The sequence below is a fragment of the Thermobia domestica genome, chromosome 8 (genome assembly GCF_964235325.1).
Source record: "Thermobia domestica chromosome 8, izTheDome1.hap1.1, whole genome shotgun sequence".
Taxonomy (NCBI): domain Eukaryota; kingdom Metazoa; phylum Arthropoda; class Insecta; order Zygentoma; family Lepismatidae; genus Thermobia; species Thermobia domestica.
Genome location: NC_137461.1, coordinates 105,597,177 through 105,620,109, shown reverse-complemented (window position 1 = coordinate 105,620,109; position 22,933 = coordinate 105,597,177). Strand labels below are relative to the sequence as shown.

The following is a 22,933-nucleotide window of genomic DNA, read 5'->3' as shown; positions in this document are numbered from 1 at the left end:
GATTACTTTCTAATTCTTTATGCTCAAAAGCTGCCGACGAGCACATGGGAAAAGGAACGAGAACCCAATATAAACCCTAGATAACAGCAGAAATATTGGAAATGATGGAGCAAAGAAGACAGTTCAAGATAACGAAGAAAGAAGAGGAATACAGAAGGTGCAGAAATCACATCAACAGAGAAGTAAAGAATTCCAGAGAAAACTCGATAAACAATTTATGCAAAGAAATTGAGGAAAATGTAGTCAAATGCAATACAGAAACTGCATATAGAAAGTTTAGAAAACAGTTTGGTGAGAAGAAACGCACAGACATTATCATAGACAAGGACGGGACAACACTAGTAGAAGAGGAGCAGATAACAAGAAGATGGAAGTAATACATGAAGAACTCTACAAAGGGGACAGAGTGAACGAAGAAGAGATAGAGAAGTAAGAAGACGTCGATGAAAATGAATTAGGACCATAAATTATACAGTGCGAATTTGACAATGCTTTGGAGAGAATGCAACACGGTAAAGCCCCAGGAATAGATCAAATACCAACGAAAGTGATTAAGAATCTCGGAATAGCAACAAAGAAGAAACCATTTAATCTTATTAATGAAATGTACATCTCGGGGGGAAATACCAAGAGACTTCGAGAAAAGCATATTGGTACCTATCCCAAAGAGGAAAGGCGCGCGGAAATACGAAGAACACAGAACGTTAAGTATGCTTTCTCATGCATCAAAAATACTGTGCAAAATTATCGCACAACGAATAGAGAGAAGATCGAAGAACAGTTATTGAAGGACCAGTTTGGATTCAGGAGGAAAAGAGGAACAAGAGAAGCAATATTGAGTATACTGTTGATCATGGAACAGCACATCAGAACAACAATTGCGATAGCATTTGTAGATATAGAGAAAGCTTTTGACAACGTAGGTTGGAATATCATGTTCAGAGCGTTGAAGAAGCTGAGGGTAGGCTACAGAGACAGAACAATATACCAACTTTACAGGAACCAGACAGCTGTTATAGGAAGAGATCAGAAGGAAGCAAGAATAAGTAAAGGAGTGAGGCAAGGATGTGGACTTTCACCTCTCCTGTTCAACGTCTGTATAGAAGAGACTATGAAAGAATTCTTTGAGGAAAACGAAAAAGGCGTAAAAGTAAACGGTCAGGTTTTCAGCACAATAAGGTTTGCTTATGACAGCATTGATAGCGGAGAACGATGAGGACTTGCAGGAAGCACTTTCAGACTTGAACGACCAACTGGAAAAAGCATGCAAAATGAAGATAAATAAGAAGAAAACGAAAGTGATAAAGTGCATGAGAGCAGGACAGGAAGAGGCAAACGTATGGCTAGATGGAGAGAAAATCGAAGACGTTAAGACGTTCCCCTATTTAGGAAGTCTAATATCTTCAGACGGAAGAAGTAAACAAGACGTAAGTTTCAGAATAGCACAGGCTAAACAGGCATTCAAGAGGAAAAGAGGACTACTAACATCAAGAAATATGTCGCTGAACATTCGTAAACAATTTATTATTAAGACACTGGTATGTAGCGTGGTGCTGTACGGATCAGAGACGTGGACATTGAGAAAAAGTGAAATATCCAAGCTGATAGCATTTAAATGTGGTGGTGGTGCAGAATGCTGCGCATATCATGGACCGAAAGGAAAAGGAATGAAGAGATACTGAAGGAAGCTAATGAAGGACGACAGATCATGAAGATAATAGGAAAAAGAAGAAACAGCATGCTTGGCCATCTTATTCGACACTCCGATTGGGTCACTGTGCTGATAGAGGGAAAGGCAGAAGGAAAACCAGAAAGAGGAAGACCAAGGATAGAGTATCTAGATGCAGTTACAAAGAAGAGTCCTTATCAAAGTATGAAACAGCTCTTCCAAGCGAGAGAAAAGTTTTAAAATTTCCATGTTGCCCACCAACCTATGGTTGAGGTGAACAAGAACACTTTTACGTTCGTAAGAAAGCTTATATTTGATTGTTAAAACATTGTAACAGTGGCAATAGTAAATATTAAAATGATATCGGTTCAGATTAAGAAAACAGGTGTTTCTTATCCGGGTACTCATACTATTCACTCACACGAAGGAATAAATTGTACATTTTGATGCACACGCTATTAACTTTTATGAAAACAAAACATGGTGTACAGGTAAAAAAATAAGGATACCATCACGCCCTAAAAAATAATTAGTTAATTAATTCGAAAACAAACATATTAACGTACAATCACGCAATAACAAACGAACAGATATGGGCACAGATTGATTATATATGGTGCATCATACCACAATGTAATATTACCAAAAGGGTACGGTACATATTGGCGCATTCAGCTGTTTTGGAAATCAGTTCCGTTCGCACGCCACTGATACAATCACTTGATCACACACTGCAACTTTTTGTTAATTCTTTATGGGCCTTTTCACTTTTTGCAATTCAGTAATCAACTGCTGTTTACAATCTTATATTTTCGTTTTCAGATTGAAATTTAGCTCAACACTCATCTGCTTAAATTTTTAATTCGCTACGCACTTAGCTCAAATCACTTTGAAGTTTTTTTCACTACCTGCCATCAATTTTTCACTAATACCTCGATTTAATTATTCAGATAATTTCGAAGGTTTTCACTATTTACCGTCAATTTTTCACGAAGCTTTTAATTATCTGCCTTACATCGCTTTGCATAGCCAAGAGCAAAGCTCTCACATCGTTTTCATTGCTCACTATATGTATTACACACGTAAAGATATTTCCCAAGGAACACTAAACATTTTGCTAGAACAAGAGGGGAAATAGAAAAATTCATTTTTCTAAAATTAAACTAAAAAGATCGGCAGAATTTTAAAAAATAAATTCACAAATTAAAATCCGCTAAACAAGATATACCTGTAACACCTTTAAATATGGCGGACAGGATTACCGCTATAATAAGTATTCGTGCACTCCCCGTTACAATAGGAAAGATCATTGATTTGAGACATATCCCGACAGCTGTGTGTAGAGATTTTCTTAATGTTCGATTATTTTTCAAGTTTGGGAATCGAACCTGGGGCCATCCAATCCATTTGTAATAATAGACTTGTTCCGTGAGCACATGTGCATTCACATAAGCTACCATCACAAAGAGACTGTTGTAACGTTCAATATAAAGAGATGAAAGAAATACCATAATTTTCCTTTTATTTCGCCACAAAGAATACCAATAAAACACTAATCAAGATGATTATCTTGAACGAATATATCAGAGAAAGAGTATAAGAACATAGAAATGCTATGAGTTACAAAAAAAAAGAAAGAAAATTTTTTGCATGTGTCGTCTATATGGGAAAGTTGGGATATAAATCACGATCTAAATTGACTTTGAGCGATATTACATACTTAACGTTACTGCGAGATCAAAATAGTATTGAAAAGTAATAAACACAAAAAGAATTATATATAGAAAAGGTACACGTCAATTGCTATACACCTCAAAAAGGATTGCTATACACCACAATCCATTAGTAGTTAGCTGCAGCAGTCGTTTCCCGTTGTCTTGAGCGGGCAATTTTGTCTCAAATCTGGGACGATTTTCGGTAAAAATCACACTTTCAAAATCCTCAAACGTTATTTTCCACTCGTGTTGTCTGCAAGAGAGCTCCCATTTGCTAATACAGTTCTGCCACTCTCAACTCGATTGCGTGTGAAGCCCGTTATCAAGAAGTTCTCACAACTTGAAGAACAATTGTGAACAATAAGTTATTATATTCTGGGACTAAAGAAATGAATAAACTTTTCATTACACAGCAGCAAACTGGTTCAATAATTCTACTTCACAGAGATAAAAGTAATGTTCAAATTAACTTAAGATAAAGACTATTACAACTTTTGTAAATTGTTGCTAAAAAACTTGAACATTGTTATAGATGGAAATTGAAATTATTTACAATACGAATCTATGTACACAAACTTTAACATTTAAAACTTGTAATCATCTAATGAGATCACAAATCATCCCAAGTTAACACATCGGAGGCGCGTGAACAGGTGAGTGAGCGGTTAATTTTAACAAAACTGTGTCGTACATAGTCATCATTACATACTATTTGACTACTGATGATTTTGACCAGTATGTTATCTTCCTTCATAAAATTTATTTTTTTCAGAAATCCCTGTCAACATTACTTCGAGAAAATGTTATCATTAGTCAGCTATCGAGATAGTAAATTTGAAAGTAATTAAAGGGAATAACAGGAATAGCAGATCTTCCGTAATTCGCACAAAATACTTCAGTATCTTCTCTTGTTATAACCCTTCTTCAAATTACTAATATATGCATGTGTCAGGTTAACCTAAGACAAGTCAAGCGTAAAACTGTAAGAATAAAAGTGTAGTCCCTTAAGTTTACTACGTGATTAACTTGTATTATTTTATATATATTTAAAGAAAGTGTATAGTCACAAATAGTAAAATATTTTTTGAATAATTAGAACGAATGGGTATCTCCGAAACAAACAAGAAAAGGGGGAAAGGGAGCTATTTTTTTTTTTTTTTTTTTTTATTCCAGTCGAAGAAAGTTAAGGAATACTTATCGAATGTATTCAGAAATAAATTTGAAATTCATAACCAGTTAGGTCTAATAAAAGGATCCTTCTGTGTTAACTGTGTGTGGTTTAATATCAATCTACCTCTTGGCCTTTTATAACATATTATGCTTTCTCCATGATTAAATTATATTTTTGCATATAAGATTCAATGAATTAGTAACAAATTTTTGTTTCCACAGGTAAAGAAGGCAGATTCCGATTTGGACCAAATTTCCTGGAAGATAGATAGGTACGAGAAAGAAGTGTTGCAGACGGAGCCAAGTGAATTAAATGAGGTAATTATGGTATGTTAAGAACAATTCATAAACTCAAGAATATGCACAAGGGAAGGATGATCCAAAGGTATCATTGAAATTTTAGGAATGGGACCGAAATGATGAGATTTGTAAGCCAGTTAAAAATATTAGTAATTTGTATAAAAAGTGTATAATTTATACACTTTTAATCAAGGGCACATTATGAAAGGGATTGTTGAAGATCAGAAACATTGAGAAAATTTTAAAGCAAATATTTCTTTTAGGGAGACATATGTTAGAAGAATTTATGAAGGAGGTCTTCGTCATGGACCTTTAGAGATGATAGAATTCCTGAGTAGTTCATTGATCGCATACAATAATTTAAGATGTGTAGGTACACACATTCAACAAAACGTTCCCTAAGCTGGCATGGAAAACGAATTACTTACCAGAATCTAATTAAACCATAATCACACAAACCAGGACCGCTAGTGTGGTCCCGGTATCCATGGATGAAGATAATTTGATTCAATCACTTCATTAGTGGAAATAAAGTAACCAACATCGTAATTATAGAAATCTTACTAATGCACTTTTAAAAAATGTATTCAATCACCTCATAAGAATACATTTTAATTTAAAAACTTAACCACCTCCTGCGCGCGAACACACACACACACACACACACATATATATATATATATATATATATATATATATATATCAGTGTTGGGCAAAATCAATTGAAATCAATTGCAATTGATCAATCAATTGAAAGTAATTGCTCTGAAAATCAATTGCAATTGATTTCAATTTGTAATTGACAATTAATTTCAATTGCAATTGAATTCAATCATAAAATTTGCAATTAAATTTTCGTCAATTGTTAATTGTTAATTGGTCACCAGGCAATTGAAACTTTTAATTGTTAATTGTCAATTGCAAAGGGTGCAATTGAAACATTTAATTGTTAATTGCAATTGACAATTGAAACTTGTAATTGTTAATTGTAATTGTTAATTGCAATTGAAATCAGCAATTAAAACTGAAGATAAGAAGATGTGTGTGTATTGTGTTGTCCACTTGTTACTGTTTTACATATTTCAAATAAGGTACTTATAAGAAATGCTGGATACCTACCATCCCTTTCCCCCCCATGGGAAGAAAGCCGGGAAACTAAGTATTTTTTAAAATATATTATGTTTATGGTTCTATCCCCCTCGAAAGAACTCTATATGCCCGTCATGCATACAATAGGAATGGGCACCAACGAGTTCGAGCGAGTTTTCTTTAAAACTCGACTCGACTCGAAGCAGACATCTTTGAGCTCGACTTGAGATCTCGGCTCGAAAAATTTCCCCCAACTCGACTCGAATTCGGATCGAGTTTCCAGTCGAGTCGAGCCAATTCGAGCTAAATTCTTTGTGTAGTTCCAAGTACTACTATCTTCAAGTATCTTACATAGACAATATAATTATCAATGATACTACTACTACTACTATAATTAATTATCATTATAACACCGTGTACCTGTATAAACATGGAATATAGGTGGTTTGTATCGGAATACTAAAAATTAGTTGACTGTCGATCTCGGTCGTCAAGAAATCTTCAGGAAGCAAGGACATCGGTCACGAAGTTCGTGGTTTGAGTTCAGGAGGAGCAAGTATTCGGGCTCGAGCCAAAAATTATTAAAAGTTATGGGACTCCAGCCAAACATGTTCAAAACTGCTCGACCCGGGTTTAGGGTTGTCAACAGCTCAAGCGGCTCGCTCACAGCTTATTCACTTATCGAGCCGAACCGAGAAGTGAGCCGAGCCAACAGCTCATCCAACCGAGCCAGCTCGAGCCGATGGTTCACACGAGCCGAGCCGAACCGAGCTGATTGCTTACCCCAACCGAGCCGGTTCGAGCCATCGGCTCAGTTAAGCTGACTCGAACCCAGCCTATGGACTCGTTTCAACGGAGCCGGTTCAAGCCATTGGCTCAATTGAGCCCAGTCGATGGGTAATCCCAACCAAGCCAGTTCAAGCTGTACGCTCAGTTGAACCGATCCGAGTCGGTTGACATCACTATTCCGGTTGGGCTTCTACTTTGGCTAAAAAATTGGACCGTGCAGTTCTCAGCCTTGATGGTAAGAATTACAAAAAATGATATGAAATCTTTAGTTTTACGTCCCACGATTATGCCGGTTAGGCTAAAGGAGACGGTGATGATAGGAAATGAATGAAATGAAGAAAGTGGGAGGAAACGGGAGAACCCCGAGAAAATCCACGAGCACGGTGTTTGTCCACCAGAAAGTACAAACTGCGCGAGCTGGGATCGAACCAGGGACCTCAAGCACCGGAGGTGAACGCTCTACCACTGACCCACCGCGCCAACTGGTAAGAACTACAGTATATAATTATATTGGTGCTCACGGCGTCATTAACTTGTTCCGCCACCAACGAATTTCAAGGTACTTTGTTTTGCATCTTTTGTGCGTGTTTTGTGTCGCTTTATGCGCCTATTCCCACATTTTGTGCATCACCAGAAGTGGGTCAAAATGGGCCTACAAATATGGCGGAACACATTATTGCTCTTCCGCCACCAATGAATTTCGAGATCGTTTCCTTCACATCGTTTTGTGCCGTTTTGTGCGTCTACTTCCGTTTTGTACGTCGTGGGATGTGGGTTAAAATGAGTACCCAAAGTGGGACGAAAACGATCAAGAGTTCCGCCACTATTAAATCTCGAGGTCGTTAATTTCACATCGCGTACCCTTTTGTACGTCTATTTCGACGTTTCGTGCGTCACTGGAAGATGGTCAAAATGGGCCTCGAAGGTGGGACGAAAATGACCCACTGCTCCGCCACTACCGAATTTCGAGGTCCTTCCTTTCGTATCGACTACTGAATTTTCGTGTTGTTTCGTGCCCCCATTTCCACGTTTCGTGCGTCACCAGAAGTGGGTCAAAATGGGCTTCCAAGATAGGACGAAAATGGCTCACTGTTCCGCCACTATCGAATTTCGAGGTCGTTAATTTCACATCGCGTACCCTTTTGTGCGCCTATTTCGACGTTTTGTGCGTCACTGGAAGACGGTCAAAATGGGCCTCGAAAGTGGGATGAAAATGACCAAGAGTTCCGCCACTACTGAATTTCGATATCCTTCCTTTTGCATCGACTAGTGGATTTTCGTGCCGTTTCGTGCCCTTATTTCCAAGTTTTATGCGTCACCTAAAGTGGGTCAAAATGGGCTTCCAAGATGGGACGAAAATGACCAAGAGTTCCGCTACTATCGAATTTCGAGGTCGTTAATTTCACATTGCATACCCTTTTGTGCGCGTATTTCGACGTTTTGTGCGTCACTGGAAGACGGTCAAAATGGGCCTCGAAGGTGGGACGAAAATGACCCACTGCTCCGCCACTATACCTACCGAATTTCGTGGTCCTTCCTTTCGCGTCGACTAGTGAATGTTTCGTGCCCTTATTTTCACGTTTTGCGCGTCACCAGAAGTGTGTGAAAATGGACCTCCAAAGTGTGACCAAAATGACCCATTGTTCCGACACTGTCGAATTTCTAGGTCGTTTCTTTCGCATCTTTAGTGATTATTTTTTTAAAAGTTTTCTGTGCCTACTTCCTCGTCTTGTGCGTCACCGGAAGTGAGTTAAACGGGCCTTTAAAGTGGGAGTTAAATGGCTCACTATTCCGCCACCACTATTCGGGGTTGGTTCTTTCGCATCATTTAGTGTGTATTTTGTACCGTTCTGTTCGTCTACTTCCACGTTTTGAGCATCACCAGAAATGCTTCAAAATGGTCCATCAATGTGTGAGCAAATAGAGCCATTGTTCCGCCACTATCGAATTTGGGGGGTCATTTCTTTCGCATCGTACAGTGCCTGCTTTGTACCGTTTTGTGCTCCTATTTCCACTTTAGTGCTTCTATTTCCACTTTAGTGCGACAACAAAAATGGGTCAAAATGGCCTACAAGTATAGCGGAATAACTTAATGCTGTTCCGTCACCATCAAATGAGGTCGTTTCCTTCACATTTTTTATACATGATTTGTGTCGCTTTGTGCATCAGTGGGAGAGGGTCAAAATGGACCTTGAAAGTGGAATGAATATGTCTTTCTCTGCCATATTTGTAGGTGGCCTTTGACCCACTTTCGTTGGCCTACAAAACGTGAAAGTATGCGCAGAAACGGTATAAATATGCACTAAACAATGCGAAAAAAGCGACCTTGAAATTCGATACTGGTGGGAGAGTGGATCAGTTTTCTTCCCACATTGAATGCCCATTTTGACCCACTACCATTGAATCACAAAACGTGGAAATAGGCTTACAAAACGGTAGAAAACACGCAGAAGACGATGTGAAGGGAACGACCTCGAAATCGTTCCTGACGGAACAGCATTAACTTGTTTCGCCATATTTGTAGGATAACATTGACCCATTTCCGGTGACGCAGAAAACGAGGAAATAGGCGCACAAAACGACACAAAAATGGAAATTTAGCTTAATTACATGGAAATTTTAAGTTTGTAAGCTTAATTATATGGAAAATTTTATACATTTTTCCTTTACGTTGGTCTACTTTACGTTGATTTGGGACTTTTAAATTTTATTCATTTTTCCACTGAAAAGTATGTATAATTCAACAAGTTGATTTGATTTTGATTTTGGGGTTTAATGTCCCGGTCAGCAGCGAGGCTATATGAGACATGGACCTACTGATTAACGTGGAATCCGAACCACATGAGCTCCCGCCGGGAACCGAACCCGGGTCTTCCACGCCAAAGGCGCGTACGCTAACCGCTTAGCCACGGAGGAGCTCTATAATTCAACAACGAAATAATTATTAGTTATAATTATAATAATTATCTATATAATTGAATTCATTGTAATTTGGTCCATAACAAACACTTTACCATTTCGTACTAGCTGTTATGCCCGTTCTTCGAACGGATCAGATAAAATATCAATGTAAACAAACTGAACAACGGGAGAACAATTAAGAAACATTTCTAACATTGGATATATTTTGTGTGAATATATATCCAACAACGTATATGTGTTTTCATTGGGAAGGCCGATGGGGGCTGAATTTGAACGTAAACACTATCGGGGGTTTCACTATAGGTCTGAGCAACCCCGATAAATATAGATTCGACACAAATTCTAGTACTTTTACATGTCCCGGTGAACGCCCCCTCAGACCCCCTTGGTTCGTATTGTGAAAAAATCTCCTCTGGCCCCCACCAACCCCCAACTAATACCGCGAAAACTATGAATGTGACACTAACATCTGCCATTTTCTACTACTTTTTACATATGCCGGTAAAAGTTCCTATAATCCTCTGGTTCCAATTTTGAAAAAAAAAAAAAAAAAAAAAACAATGCCTCTGGCCCGCAGCCGATGGGGGTTGTATTTGGAAGTCAACGCCTTTGGAAGTATCACCATTCATCTCAGCGACAGCGAAAACTATGGATTTGACACTAATATCGGTAACTTTCCATTATTTTTACATGTCTCGCAATTCCCCAGTGACTCCCGGCCCGCATACAATGGTGGCTAAATTTGAAAATCATCGCTAATGAAACTATCACCATTGATCTCAACCTCCACGAAAACTACGGATTTGACATTGGTCATTGTGGATTATTTTTACATGTCTCGTGATCCCCGTTATAATGACCCCGTTTCTTATCTGATGGGGGCTAAATGTGAAAGTAAACGCGGTCTTGAGTTTCACCAATGAGCTCGGAATTCCCCCCACCAATGAGCTCCATGTCTCGGAATTCCCCCCTCTGGTGACCCAAGGCCCGCATACAACGGTGGATGAATTTGAAAGTCATCGCTAATGGTAGTGTCGCCATTGATATCAGCAACCGCGAAAACTATGGATTTGACACTAATATCGGCCATTTTGGATTACTTGTACGTTTCGGCATTCCCCATTCCCCCGTTGACCCACGGCCCGTAGCCGAATACGGTGAATTTGGAAGTTAATGCGATCGGAGTTTCACCATTGATCTCAGCGACCGCGAAAACTATGAAATCGACACTGATATCGGTCATTTTCTACTACTTTTACATGTCCCGGTAAACGCCCGCCTGAGACCCCCTGGTTCGAATTTTTTCGAAAAAGCTTTGCCTTGGTGTGGGACCTGGACCAAGGTATCTTTGACCAAAATTTGGTAACTCTCGGTCGACTTGTCTGGTCCCCAGGCCGGTCCCGGTAAACGTCCCCTGGAGACCCCCTAGTAAGGAATTAAAAAAAAAAAAAACTCTTCGTCTTGGTCTGGGGCCTGGACCAAGCTACCCGTGATCAAATTTTGAAAAGTTTCGGTCCACTCGTCTCGTCCACAGGTCGCACAAAGATAGACAGATAGACACACGAACAAACTCTATTTTATTTATATTAGAAAGGTCAGATCCGCCGTTATTGTATTAGTGCGGTGCTTGAGCTATTGATCGTAAAAATTCAAACTCCGATGAGTGATAATTTTATAGGCTTGTTTTATTACAAGTTTAAACTCTTTAGACAGTAGAGAAGAGGGCGTGAATCATGGGTCAGAGTTGATGACAATGGGTTTTGGTGGGTCTGTGGGTCACAGAGGGTAAGAGTGGTTTATGGTGGGTGGTGGGTCAGAGTGGGTCACGGTGGGTCGTGGGTCACGACGGGTGGTGAGTCAATTGGTCGTGGCTAAAGTTTTCATTGCCCCACGCCCTCTCTGAACTACAGTGTTGAAAATTAATCAGTAAAAATCAATTGAAAGTAATTGCTGTAGAAATCAATTGCAATTGAATCAATTGCCAATTAATTTCAATTGCAATTGAATTACAGAATTCAATTGCAATTACTTTCCACTGCAATTACTTTCAATCAATTGATCAATTGCAATTGATTCTCCTTTTTTAATGGCCAACTGCAATTAACAATTAACCATTACTTATTTCAATTGTTAATTGCAATTAACAATTAAATTTACAGATTAATTGTTAATTGTTAATTCAATTGAAATTTGCCCAACACTGATATATATATATATCATTATTGGAAGGTGATTCCTGACACCAAGATAGGACAAAAAGTATAGACCATCCTGGGTGTACGAATGCTTCCTTTCGGGGTTATAAGCTCCCTAAAACATGAAGAAATGAACTTTAAAAGTCCGTAGCTCCAAAACTATGGGACCTACCGTAGTCGGTTCAAGACTTCACTTAGAAACTAGTATATGCCCTATCTAAATATCCATGTTTCACAAACCAGTGGTACTTTTACAACAGTTTTTAAAGAGGGGGGGGGGTTGCTATGGGCATATAATTTGAAGTACTCTCCAACTACCTCTATAAAAATTGTTGCGGAAGTACCACAGGGTTGTGAAACATGGATATTTGGATAGGGCGCATACTAGTTCCTAAGTGAAGACTTGAACCAACTACGGTAGGTTCCATAGTTTTGGAGCTATGGACTTTTAAAGTTCACTTTTTCATGTTTTTGGGAGCCTATAATTCCGAATGGAAGTATTTGTGCACCCAGGATAGTTTATACGTTTTGTCTTATTTTGGTATCAGGAATCATCTCCCAAACGTTGTTGGTGTTGTTTTGGAACACCATACATATATATATATATATATAATATGAAAATCACTGTTTGTGACTCTAAATCTCCTGAACGCCCCACCGATCTCGATCAAATTTGTAACATGGATGAGGTTCGAGGCTGGGCTGGTTTTAGGCTATTCACTTTGATGGTAGAACTGAGGATAGGGGGAGGGGGTATATAAAAATAAATAAAACTTAATAACTCCTGAACCACTCGACCGATCTTGATCAAATTTTCAACATAGATGAGATTCAGGCCTGGGATCGCTTTTATGATTTAAACCGTTTATGATCGTTTTTATGACGGAGAAACGTAGGGGAGAAGAAGGGGATATATATATATATATATATATATATATATATATATATATATATATATATATATATATATATATATATATACAGGGTGCGGCACTTAAAACCGGCCCGTAAAGTGAACACATATAATGAAATGTAATGTATTGAATATGACTACTCACCTTCACAGCAGGTGCTGAAAGTGTCCTCCGCCCACTTCAACACACATGTGAGCACGATTGAGGAGATTCATGTATACCCTTGTCAGTTCTTGTGTTGTAATGCTATTGGTGACATCCTGGATCCTGATCTTGAGTTCTTCAATTGTGTGTGGATTGGTCCAATAGGAATCGCGCAATTCACTCGCAATGTTGCCAACTTTGATAAAATTTTTGCTAACTTCAAACCTTTTTTTTTTCTGTCCTCACGAGCAATATCAACCATCTGCTTCTAGCATCGAAATCTACTCCATAAGGTCTCTTGAAAATGTAAAGGACTTACGTTTCTGATTATTACATCCCACGTTATAGCATGATGAAAAGCTGAAAATTGCATTAAGACGCCATGTTTGGACGCCATTTTCTCAAAAACCCCACCTTTTAAAAATCTGAAATTTTTACATGTATTGGAGAAGTACCTAAGTATTTAAAATCCGTTAACCGTTCATGCGGCTGCAGCCCCTAACATTCGCAATTAATTATTGAAATTTCGATTTTTGTACTTGCAATGTAAATATTTCCTATGGACATTTAGGTCCTATACACAAAGCGATTTGAAAGGGAGTGTGAAAATTTTGAGAGTAGAATCCTAACATCAAATCCAGTAGAAAAGTTCCTATAAACATGAGTCGAATTTCGCTTCGTTTTCGAGTTACAGGGTTTCCAACTCGGGATCCAAAATCGGTTCGGGACAGTAGAAAATGAAATATATATTTCGCGTTAAATCAGAAACTGTGTGTTAAAGCTTTGATAAAGTTCAGAAAGTTGATTTGTATCAATATGATAATTTTTACGTGCGTTGCAATTCAGTTGGCAGTGTTGCCAACTTGCTAGAACTATTTGTTTCCAAATGATACTACGTGGATTTTATTTGATATTTGGTATTCATTAATGATTGCCAGCATCACACGAAGCACAATTTTCCCTCACATCACCACAGTTTTCGAAAACTTACATGTATTTCATTAAAAGGTTTTATCTCGTGCGTTATTGATAGTTTGTGTGATTCGGTGTCGTGAACATCGTCCTAGTGTTCTCTGAAACCATGAAAAACTGTTTACACTGGAAGCATGATATTGTAGTGCACTAGTTAAGTGTTTGTGTGAATAACAATGGGGAAGTCCTATTACAGTAAGGATCGTATTAAATGTGTTGATTATGCTAAAGGCCGTAAGGTGATTGTGCACAGAAAGAATTCTAGACAAAAAATTTATCTTGCGGTAAAATATATGGATTGCGTACAGCGTGTCAGCCCAAACGTACTATTAGGGGAGGATGATTATTTGTGTCTTGTACACAAGGCGATTTGAAAGGCAGTATGAAAAATTTTGAGATGTGAATCCTTCACCGTAGTCTAGGTTTCACCGATAACGGCCGTTTTAATGGGGACACATTCATGTTTAGCATGTTAACTATCTGGTTAATGGTTTCCAAATCTACATTCAGAGGAACAAATTCTTTATCTTGCTGGTGCATAATTTCATATTTACATCTTCTTTCGTGATCACCAATATATCACACACATTCACGTTGTTCACGGTAAATATTCAAAGCACCCTTTACACGAATAATCATCCTCTCCTAATACTACGTTTTGGCAGACGCGCTATACGCAATACATATATTTTACCGCAAGATAAAATGTTTGTCAAGAATTCTTTCTGTACACAATTATCTTATGCCTTTTAGAATCATCAACACATTTAATACGGTCCTTACTGTAATACACTGAGAAAAAAATTGTAGGTGGTAACTTAAAAAGATAGGTTACATGCGTAATTCCTGTATTTTTTGGACAACGTACAGCAGACGTATAACTGAAAATGCATGTTTTATAATACTTTCTGTATAAGTGTTCCATCTATACGTACTTTCTGTATAAAACAATGTAGGCGGTCAGGATCTCAGATACAAATGGACGTATATAACATATAGCTGGCGAAGGTAACATAAGTATATACATGTGATATACGGAAAACTGTTAGATGTCAGACAACCTGCAACAGCATGATGTAACATCTAAGTGCAGTGCCTATGTAGCATACGGATAACGTATACTCCGTACTGATTTCTATAGTAACCAAGAGGATACCGTATATTTGTACAATATACCGCTGTACGGAGAACGGATTTTTCTCTGTCTAGGACTTCCCCATTGTTATTCACACAATCACTGTAACTAGTGCACTACAATGTCATGTTACCAGTGAAAACAATTTTCATGATTCCAGAGAACACTAGGACGATGTTCACGACACCGAATCTCGTAATAAACTGTTTCGTGGTTGCAGCAGAACTTCTTGATTAAGTTCGAACTTGATGCGTGAAGTTACGAGAGGTTTTGCGATAATAAAAAATATTTTTCTTCTTCATCTTTATTATTATTATTATTATTATTATTATTATTATTATTATTATTATTATTATTATTATTATTATTATTATTTATTATTATTATTACAACTTACACAGACGTAGTTTTTATTCGACATTTTGGTTTTACTAATGATGGCATACATCAAGTGAAATTCACACGTAATGTTGCAAACTGTCAATAACGCATGAGATAAACCTTTTAATGAAATACATGTAAGTTTTCGAAAACTGTGGTAATGTGGGGAAAATTATCCTTCATGTGATGCTGGCAATCAGTAATGAATACCAAAAATCAAATAAAATCCACGTAGTGTCTTTTGGAAACAAATAAAAGTTCTAGCAAGTTGGCAACACTGCCAACTGAATTGCAACGCACGTAAAAATCATCATATTGATACAAATCAACTTTCTGAACTTTATCAAAGCTTTAACACACAGTTTCTGATTTAACGCGAAATATATATTTCATTTTCTATTGTCCCGAACCGATTTTGGATCCCGAGTTGGAAACCCTGTAACTCGAAAACGAAGCGGAATTCGACTCATGTTTATAGGAACTTTTCTACTGGATTTGATGTCAGGATTCTACTCTCAAAATTTTCACACTCCCTTTCAAATCGCCTTCTGTATAGGACCTAAATGCCCATAGGAAATATTTACATTGCAAGTACAAAAATCGAAATTTCAATAATTAATTGCGAATGTTAGGGGCTGCAGCCGCATGAACGGTTAACGGATTTTAAATACTTAGGTACTTCTCCAATACATGTAAAAATTTCAGATTTTTAAAAGGTGGGGTTTTTGAGAAAATGGCGTCCAAACATGGCGTCTTAATGCAATTTTCAGCTTTTCATCATGCTATAACGTGGGATGTAATAATCAGAAACGTAAGTCCTTTACATTTTCAAGAGACCTTATGGAGTAGATTTCGAAGCTAGAAGCAGATGGTTGATATTGCTCGTGAGGACAGAAAAAAAAAAAGGTTTAAAGTTAGCAAAAATTTCATCAAAGTTGGCAACATTGCGAGTGAATTGCGCGATTCCTATTGGACCAATAGATGAATTTTGGCCCTCCAACGAAACATACAACTTTATACTCTTCCTGCTATTGCGGTTACGTTACTAAGTACACTCGTTTCTCTACAACAAAACTTTTAATTTGACATGTTTTTCAGTTTTTCGAGCAATCTGAGAGGAGGGCGGCCATTTTGGAAGGCTGTATATCGAAGGAAAAATTTTTTCCAGCTAAAAGAAAAAATATGGGTCTAATAATATTGCATGTAGATCCCATATTAAAAAAATAAATGAAATCTGAGACTATGATGGGGACCAATTGTGGTTTGCCTGGACGATTTGAAATGGAATTGGTCTATATTATATATAAATCAATTTATATAGGACAAAGTGACTATTTTTGTAACGTAATAACTCTTGAACTATCCAACCGATCTCAATCAAATTTTCAAGATACATGAGGTTCGGATCTGGAAACATTTTTGTAATTTCACTTTAACGGTGGATCCTAGGGGGGGGGGGAGGGATGGGGACGTATAAATAAAAACTAATAAAACCTAATAACTTTTGAACCACCCAACCAATCTCGATCAAATTTTCAACATATATGAGGGTCGGGCCTTGGATGTTTTTATCGTTTCACTTTCACGAGCCAACCTAGGGGAGGGGGAGATATATGTAAAAAGAAAGAAAAAGAAAAGAAATTAAAATGTCTGCATTTGTGACTTTATCACTCTTGAACCACCCGACCGATCTCAATCAAATTTTCAACATACATGAGCTTAGAGGCAGGGATTACTTTAGGCTATTCACTTTGACGATGGAACGTAGAGGAGGAGGAGGAGGGGGGAGGGGGAGAGAAATTTAAAAATGATCAAAAATGACCAATATTAGTGTTGAATCCATAGTTTTCGAGGTCGATGAGAGAAACAGTGACACTTCTGATGTTTCAATCCAAGTTCAGCCCTGATAGTCGGGGAGGGGGAGGGGATAAGCATTTAAAAATGATCGAAAATTACTAATATTAGTGTTGAATCCATAGTTTTAGGAGTAGCTCATATTAACAGTGACAATTCTGATGCCGTGGGCCACAGCACGGAGGAGGAGGAGGGGAAGCTATATACTGTATAACAGTGTTGGCTGGTTTAAACCATGGTTTAAACCAGCTGTTTTTTTTTAAAAAAAAACAACTGGTTTAAACCAAAAAAAAAAAAAAAAGATAAATGCTTAACTCGTGTAAAATCGTGTAAACTCATGTAAAATCGTGTGAACTTCATGGTGACGTTCCCACATATCAAACCATCTGCACAAGTTTTATCTCCTTTTAATCAAGGCGTCCCATGTTCTATTCTCGGTCAAACCTTTTTTCAAGTGTAAACCAAGTAGCGGTTCCGATGTCACTTTAAGCGGAAGCCTTCTCCTTGATAACCGCGGTATTACATAAGGATGTTAAACCTAAACACACGAAACGAAATCAAATTGTAGGCGTGAATGCCTGTTTTATAAAGAAGCCAAGGGTGCTTAAATATATTGATAGAAATTGACAAAATTTATCGACTGCCTACGTAGCTACCAACGTTAGCTTGGAATGGACTTTCAGTTTTAATTTTATTGAATGATATGTACATACTAAATTTGTAATTTAATACCTCAGTCTTAGCGTACTGATTATGATACGTTGGCCGTAAAATTTTACATGCAAAGTAATAACGGGATTTTCCCGTTATTGCTTTGCATTTGAAGTAATAACAGGATTTTCTCGATGGTTAAGGCGGGGGTTTCCCGATTTACTAAATTTACTGACCGGACCACCCCACTTTATAATGAAACAGTTCCGATTTCCGAATAAGCGAATACACTATTGGTGCTGGAGTGACGTGGGTGGAACTTACATTCTGCTGTTACGTAGTAGGAAATAAGATAATGATTACTCTAGTAGTGAGTACACCGACCTAAGAACTTTTCTCGTAAAACTTGGTTTTAATAGCGTTATTTATCCTGTTGCACCAGGAAGTTGAACATTTTATTTCTTTCGATGGCTACTTTCGGAATAGGGCGAAAGCCCGATACAGTGGGGTCTTTTTTCGATGTAATGAAAAAAGATAGCAGAAAAGGAAAACGAGCAAGGTGCAAAAAATGCGGACTTGAATTAGAAGGGCAAGTTGCAAGGATAAAGAAACATTTGCAGAAATGCTCCAGTGACAGCCATGAAAGGGAATCTGAAGAGGAATCAGGTAAGATAATTCTAGTTATTTAATGTTTAACCTTTAGGACACGAAGTAACTATATTTAGTTACCTAAAAATAAGGCTTGGGACACGAAGTAACTATTTATAGATACCTTGCAGTTTGCCCACTAAACCTAATTGCTTTTTAACTTTCTGCGTATCAAATATATGCACTTGCATGTGTTTTATTCAGGGGACACACTAGGCAACTGCTGAATACAGAAATTATGTTGTTATTGTTTTTTAAAGTGAAAGAACATGACTGTTTGTATTTGTCATACAGGCTCTTTAAAACGCATTTAAATTTTTAAAGTGCGCAGTTTTGTTCTCAGAGGTGTTGTTGTGAAAGAAAATATAAATAATCAGTCAGGAGACGTTTCCCTTCCAATCTTGGTGCCAGGGACGTAATTGGGAATAGAGGGTGTGGGAGGAGAGGTCTTGACCTGGCTGAGAAGAAAGATTTATTTCTGCACGTGGTAACAACATACAGTGATAAGAGTTTGTTTGAGTTTCTGGGCTCCTACAGCCCTTGTAAGACGTAGATATCGTTGTTTCTCTTTTCATATGTGTGTTGTCGGTGTGTTGTTAGTCTGAACTGAGTGTTGTGAGCGCGTTCTTTCCTGCATACGAATTTTAATTTAACATACAGTAGAATCTACCTTTACGGACCCTAAAATTTGAAAATTTGTTACCGTTGGTTTTACTTCTGAGACTTTGGTGTTTCGTGTATTAGTAGAAATGTTCTCGGTTCAGAAGACATTCGAGACGAGTTGGAAGCAATGGACACAGATTCGGAGTGGGATGAAGAACAAATTGAATTTCCTTCCTCAGACACTGACGAATTTAATTTTGATGACTTTGATGATAATTCTCCCACCCCCTAATCCTTGATTACAGTGGTTGGGCGAAAACCATATTAATTATGAAACTTTCATGCATTCTCCGTAAATTGCTTCAACTTTTGTGAGTCTACTGCTATTAGAGCCTGAGCTACGATCATTTGAAAATAACCCTGCATTTTATCATTTTTGTCCTAATCAGTGGCGTAGTTACAATATAATTTTGAAGAATTTCCTAATTATGCTGTATGTATGTTATGTTAACACTGCTGTTATATGTTATTGAGAATATATCAAAGAACATTTTGGTGTACATTTTATACGCATCGTCAATTTCTAGAGCGGCAGAGGGGGGACGGAATTCAACATTTTTGTTAGAAAAGTTGTAAAACTTATGTTTTCCCCCACCCCGTAATCCTAGATTAGAGTGGTCGGGGGTAAACTATACTAATTATGAAACTTTCATGTATTTTCTGTAAAATTATTCAACTTTCGTGAGGTTACGACTATTAGGGCCTGATCCACAGCCATTTGAAAATAACCCTACATTTTGTTCAAAATTGGCGCCGTATCCCAGGCTTTATTTTTTAAAAAAGGCTCTGTAATTAAAAGGTTAATTAATTTATCTATTTAATAATATATATCAAATAATAGGCTGCAAGGACTTTACATTGGGATCATTCTCAATGTGAAAGAAATACAAGTGTAAGGAACCACCACGGCAGTCGCTTGGTAAAACTGAGGGGAAACCTTGAAAATCTGTCGGAATGACTGACCTGGAGATTTGATAAGCCCGGCTTATACCCATCGGCTCTGAATGAGAACTAGAACGCTAAGAAGTCTTATGAATGAAAGCCTAGGTTTAACGTCCCATGGGTGTCAGTGACGTAGCTTGAAATTTAAAAATGAGTAGATTGAAAATTAGGTCCGGACAAAATGAATACCTATCGAAAAACAAACATTTCCATGTTTCGATTTTATGAAAAGAAGCATAGTGCTTAAGAGGCTTATGGACTAAAATCCCCACTTTTATTATTATTATTTTTTTAAATACGGAGAAACTAAATAAAATATATTTGTGGAAAGTGGAGAGGTCATGGGGTTGAGCTAGAAATGTTTTAAATAACTTATTTCTAGCTGAGATACCTGATGACCCACAAAAAATGGCGTCATAGTCTGGACCAATGATGATTTCAGGGAGTGGTCCGGAGAAGATTCACCGTTTCCGGAGCTACGAAATTCCTTCTCCGGGTGCTTGAGATCTCGGAAGAAATTTCGTTACAATATCTATTTTTCACATTTTTTTTTTTTTTTTTTTTTACTTTTGTGCATTGAAATCCTTCCCCCCCGGGGGAAGGGGGTATACTCTGAAATCATCATTGCTCTGGGCTATCAAATATTTCAGTTAGAAATAAGTTATTTAAAACATTCCTTAGTTCATACCAAAGAGTTACATGACCCTATGCAGCCCGATTTCCAAAAATTGTAATATTTTATTGTTTCCCCACAATTTAAAAAATTAAAATCAAGTGGTGATTTAAGTCCATGGGCCTGTTAATGAGATACAAAATCGGCATCATTTCTCAATTGTTTGTGTGCCAGCAAAGTTTTTCAGGCTTATTTCCTTCGTTCAAAAAAGGAAACACTAAAATCAAATTAGTTTATTCTCTCACCGCTCAATTAAATATCCTTTTGAATCGCACAGTTTTGCCTGGAAATATCCCCCACTTTTTTTTTTTTTTTTTTTTTTTTTTTTTTTTTTTTTTTTTTTTTTTTTGTAAGCAGAAGACATGAAGTTGTTTCTTACATATTTGGTATTAATTTTTTCCTCCAATGTAAGATTTGAAAACTTCTTAGCTCACTAGAATGGCCTGCTACCTGCTATTAATGGCAGAACACATTGCTGATGTAAGATTCGTAAAGCATATTTCGTTCTCGATGAAATTGTCCACCAGATTTCGCGAAGACGTTATCACTTCAATAGAAACAAAGATTTTTAGCAAAGTACATTGTGTCACTGGTTCAAAGACACCACGAAAGGATTTGCATGACGATGGGGTTTCGCACGGGAAATACGCATCCGAGGCAAAAATGGATGAATTGTCTCAAGTATGGTATTTAATACCGTTGAAAAAAGTGGCCCTAAGGCGGTATGGATAGGTGGAGAAAACGTGTATCTCTTGTGATAATGAATGAGAATGAAAGTTTGATAGTTACAAACATACAATTAAAAAAAATGTTCATAAGGCCTAGTAAGAATATCCCTCGAATCAATTTGCAAATTTCAAAATATAACGCACAAGAAATAATGTTCTCAGATTATAGAGAAGGAAATAAGTTACGGAGTCTGTGGGCGAAGTCTCCACCAGACCGCAAGTCCTTGGAGCGAACCCCTAGCGATTAAAGCAAGTTTCTTTATTATAAAGTGGTACTGCTTTCGCTCTAGTTCAATTCGAAAGGCAACTCTGAAAGACTTTTTCCTACTAAATAAATTCATGATGAAAGACTTTCTCCTACTAAATAAATTCTTGATAGACTTTTTCCTACTAAATCAATTCTTGAACCTTTTTTCAGACTTCTTGCATCAAAATTACTGTGCATTTTTTTTTTTTTTTTTTTTTTTTTTTCAGATAGTACAACAAGCATTTCATCAACTTCAGCACTAAGTGGAACATCGGCACAATCGTCTTTTCAAGCAGAATCTAGTATTCCTTCCACTTCGAAATACATTAGCGATGTGCGTACTTCTACAACTTCACAACTTCAGAGAAAGCGTCCCAGCTCGTTGGATTCTTACATTACTAAGACCACTTCAATTCAAAAACAGAAACTGGACCATCAAGTTGCTCGCTACATATTTGCCACAAACTCTGCTTTTAGAAGTGTAGAACACCCTCAATTTATCAAACTGATGAATGACCTACGTCCTGGATACTGCCCGCCAAACAGGAAAGAAATCGGTGGACCTCTCTTAGATTTCATTCATGAAGAGGAAAAGGACAAAATTACTCACATTCTTAAAGGTGAAACAGTGTGCGTCGGTTTTGATGGTTGGTCAAACGTTCATAATGAACCTATTATTTGCGTAACAATAACTACAGCAAATGGGGATGTTTACCTGGCAGACACAATTGATACTTCTGGTAAACCCCACACCGCGGAGTATCTCGCCGATGTTACAAAGGACAGTATTCGAAAATGTGAAAAGGAATTTTCAGTCAAAGTAAGATCAGTTGTTACTGATAATGCTGCAAATGTAACAAAAATGAGAAAAATTATACAAAACGACGGAAGTTTGGATGTCATCACATATGGATGTTCTGCCCATATCCTGAACCTCCTAAGTAATGACCTGCTAGTGTCTGACATAAAAAAACACGTACTTAGTATTATCAAATATTTCAGAAACAACCACTATGCCAATGCATGTTTCCGTCAATCTGGGTGTGCAAAACTCGTCGTACCAAGTGAAGTTCGATGGAACACACTAGTAGACTGCTTTCAGTCTTACATCAAAGCTTGGCCGACTCTAATA

At 37.5% G+C, this 22,933-nt stretch overlaps 1 protein-coding gene across 1 annotated transcript in view; it reads left to right on the top strand.

Moving 5' to 3' along the window:
- The window catches only part of LOC145692250 (uncharacterized), a 55,123-nt gene that overhangs the window by 6,387 nt on the left and 25,803 nt on the right, over positions 1 to 22,933 (top strand). The window contains exon 2 of the mRNA XM_081767545.1: positions 4,777 to 4,872. Within this exon, the coding sequence (XP_081623671.1) occupies positions 4,777 to 4,872 (96 nt within the window). The remainder of the gene's footprint in view (positions 1 to 4,776; positions 4,873 to 22,933) is intronic.